The sequence below is a fragment of the Wasmannia auropunctata genome, unplaced genomic scaffold (assembly GCF_000956235.1).
Source record: "Wasmannia auropunctata unplaced genomic scaffold, wasmannia.A_1.0 LD335973.1, whole genome shotgun sequence".
NCBI lineage: Eukaryota > Metazoa > Arthropoda > Insecta > Hymenoptera > Formicidae > Wasmannia > Wasmannia auropunctata.
In genome coordinates, this window is record NW_012026917.1 from 475013 (window position 1) to 478038 (window position 3026).

The window sequence follows — 3026 nt, forward strand, 5'->3', positions numbered from 1 at the left end:
AAGCTTCACAATAATGCTGCAGTCGTGACGCAATTCAGAGAGAAATATTCGAGAACAAAAGAGGCATTACAGCGATACAGATCACTCGACACAATTATAACATTTCTCTCTTGCAAAAATTTACATTACGTTATATACTGTAACGTTTGCAATTTCATTTAATATTTAAGGTGAGAGAGAAATTAAAAAACTTTTCTCGACGTTTTGCAGAAGGATGCCAGCAGCTGGTGCGGCCGTGCCGGCCGCCGCCGAGGGAGCCGGTCAGCTGGAGGACCTGGACGAGCCGCCGGAGCCACGTGTACGCGGTGGTAGTGGACGGGCCGGTTTGATGAAACCCCTGGTGGTGTTGGCCCTGCCCGGGATGTATCTCTTCTACAAGTACAGCCAGTACAGGAGGGAGCAGCGCGAGTTATCCCGGAGAAGAGTGACCGAGAGGGAGCTTCAGCATCTTCATCACAAAATCGTGAGTGAATTTTTGAGTCGTGCATCTGTTAAATTCGTGCCTGCTTATACCCAGGGCGGGTAAACTAACAGGTCAAGGAACTTGCGCACGAGACTTGCGTCTTGCGACCGAGCCATCCCACGTTGCTGTTACGTCATAGGTCTATCATTAGCGGCCAATCAGAATAGAATAATAATTTCGACTATACATGGCACGGACACGTTTGCACATATTTATTTATGATCGCTCGGGACTTGTCGGATATTATTTTCACGCTTGGGGGGAAACGAAAATACAAGCTGCTCCGAGCTGCTACGAATCGAAGAGAACGAGTAAAAAAAAAACGGATAAACGGTAGCCGAAAATAAACGTGATATACCGCTATTGGCCTCAATAGTCATTTATTATACATACATTCGAACGAGATTGCTTTCGGTATGCCGTATTCCCGAAGACAAACGACAACTCTGAAAATGTGACGCGATGAAAGTATTATTGCCGCCGATATTGATCCCTGACGTGAGCGACAACGAGTTCATGGGAAAAATCATTTTACCCTTTCTAATCAAAGGGGTTCATGCTTCTCGATGTACGTCGTTTATCGGAGGTCCGTCAACTGAATGACGAGAATGCATATCTCTCTATGAGGATGTTAATAACACGGAGGCGACAGGGTAGAAGGATGAAAAGGAGGATAAGCTACGAGAGAGAGAGAGAGATCGCGAAGAAACGATGAAAGGGTTCGATTACCCGGCGGTAACATGATCATCCCCCAGATCTCTCGGAGAAAGCTGTATCATCTCCTAAAGAGTATATAACCACTTGTTTTTGTGTGCCGCGATCCTTATTAAACAGCCCGCTTGGCGACGTTTCTGTCTTCGTTATCATCTTATTGTTAGATCCTCACGTCTCTCGCTCGCCTTATCTCACGAAGGAAATGAGATCGTATCACTTAATGCTGTTCCGTATCTCCGAAACTTCGTCTACCGTACCCACATAATTTTTCCGTCAAAATAACTCCATGATCAACCCTCTGATCTTAATTTTGTTGAGAAAAAGAAGATTTCACGATTTTTCGCATCGTGATGCGATATTTATATGTATGTAATTTACATTGAGAGAGAAAATAATGTTCGATATTTGTGACTACAATAATTACATAGTAAAATAATTATGGGTAGCTCCATTTTTATAATTATTAATATTTCTATAATATTTGTAATAATAACTATATTGATAGTTCTACCAAATAAATATAGTTGGCACTAAAAATAACTATATATATATTATATTTGAATTACAGTTAAATTATGGTAATTATAACTATTTTCTCTTTATGTATGTACATGGCGGTCATGTTATTCCGTTTAAAGTACGATACAAAAATCTACGGTTTTTCCCACTGTGGCCCACTGCACTCAATGTCCACTCGAGAGATAGCTAACGCTGCGGAATTCATCTATGGAAACTCGGGGGAAACTCTGTAAACTCTGAAACACGTATTGATTTCCGTCCGTCCCGGGCTATCGTGCTTCGGTCGACTTAGCGGGTGCTGATGGAAAGGCGACTTACGGTGACTCGCGATGTATAAGATGCGCGGCAACAGCGTATCGGAAACGACGTGCCCCATCAGCAAGTAGCTCGCTCGTTGAAAAATATCGGTAAAGCAATCTCGTTTGCGATTCTGATTGAATAAGAGAAATCGCGGACATTTTTCTCTTCCTCTCATTATTCCACTTATATAAATTAAATCTCGGCTATGCGACATGTACAAACTGTTTTGGAACTCACGACACGATGCTCCAGCGATTCTCTCAAGGTCGTTCCTTGCGGCGTCCCGGTTCGGACAATTTGTTGGGTCAGTGCTAGATCTTGGCGTAGCAAAACCGCGGCAAGATGGAGCGAGTAAAAAGTGTCCCCGCTAGGGAAGCCTGCCAAGAAGCTGCATATACGGTCGACGGATCGTTACTGGGATATCTCGAATGCCGCGTGCAGCCTCCATAACCGTGGCTCGCGTTCGCGGTGCCGTGGAAACCGGAATTTCACGAAGCCAGTTCACGTCCAGCCAGCTGATTTATCACCACGTGTGTGCTACTCGCTATCGGAAACTGGAACCGTACTGGACAGCGGCGTGGGAGGGAGGAGGAAGCGGGACAATATTCCATTATCGGCGCGAGCGAAAAAGCATATAGGGAAAACTTGCAAGAGATTAAAATTGTATCGTTTGATATCAGCGTGCTCGCGTGATATCAAACGATATCCACGGAAGAGGGGGGAGGCAGGAGAGAGAGCCTTGGAAATTTCCGCGTCGAAGCGATCGCAACCTCAACCTTGACAATAAACACACGAACTTTAAGTAAAAGCGACCGAGTGAACCGAGTCCCGGAGTCTCGCTCAAAAATCAAGCGATTCTTACGAACCGAAGTAAACTTGACGGCGAACGAGATGTAGGTGGCCGGCTCGCGTTTCTCAGATAAAGCTCACGCCAACTTGACGTTAAGATCCCGATCGTACCTGGGCCGAGCACGTGGACTTTTATCCGTTGTATTCGTTTACCGCCGTCGTGACAACGACGACAGCCGAG

At 45.1% G+C, this 3026-nt stretch overlaps 1 protein-coding gene across 1 annotated transcript in view; it reads left to right on the plus strand.

Annotated features, from left to right (window-relative positions):
- Positions 1-214: 214 nt before the first annotated feature.
- LOC105454876 overlaps positions 215-3026 on the plus strand; it is a 23622-nt gene continuing 20810 nt past the window's right edge. The window contains exon 1 of the mRNA XM_011697815.1: positions 215-463. Coding sequence (XP_011696117.1) covers positions 215-463 — 249 coding nt within the window. The remainder of the gene's footprint in view (positions 464-3026) is intronic.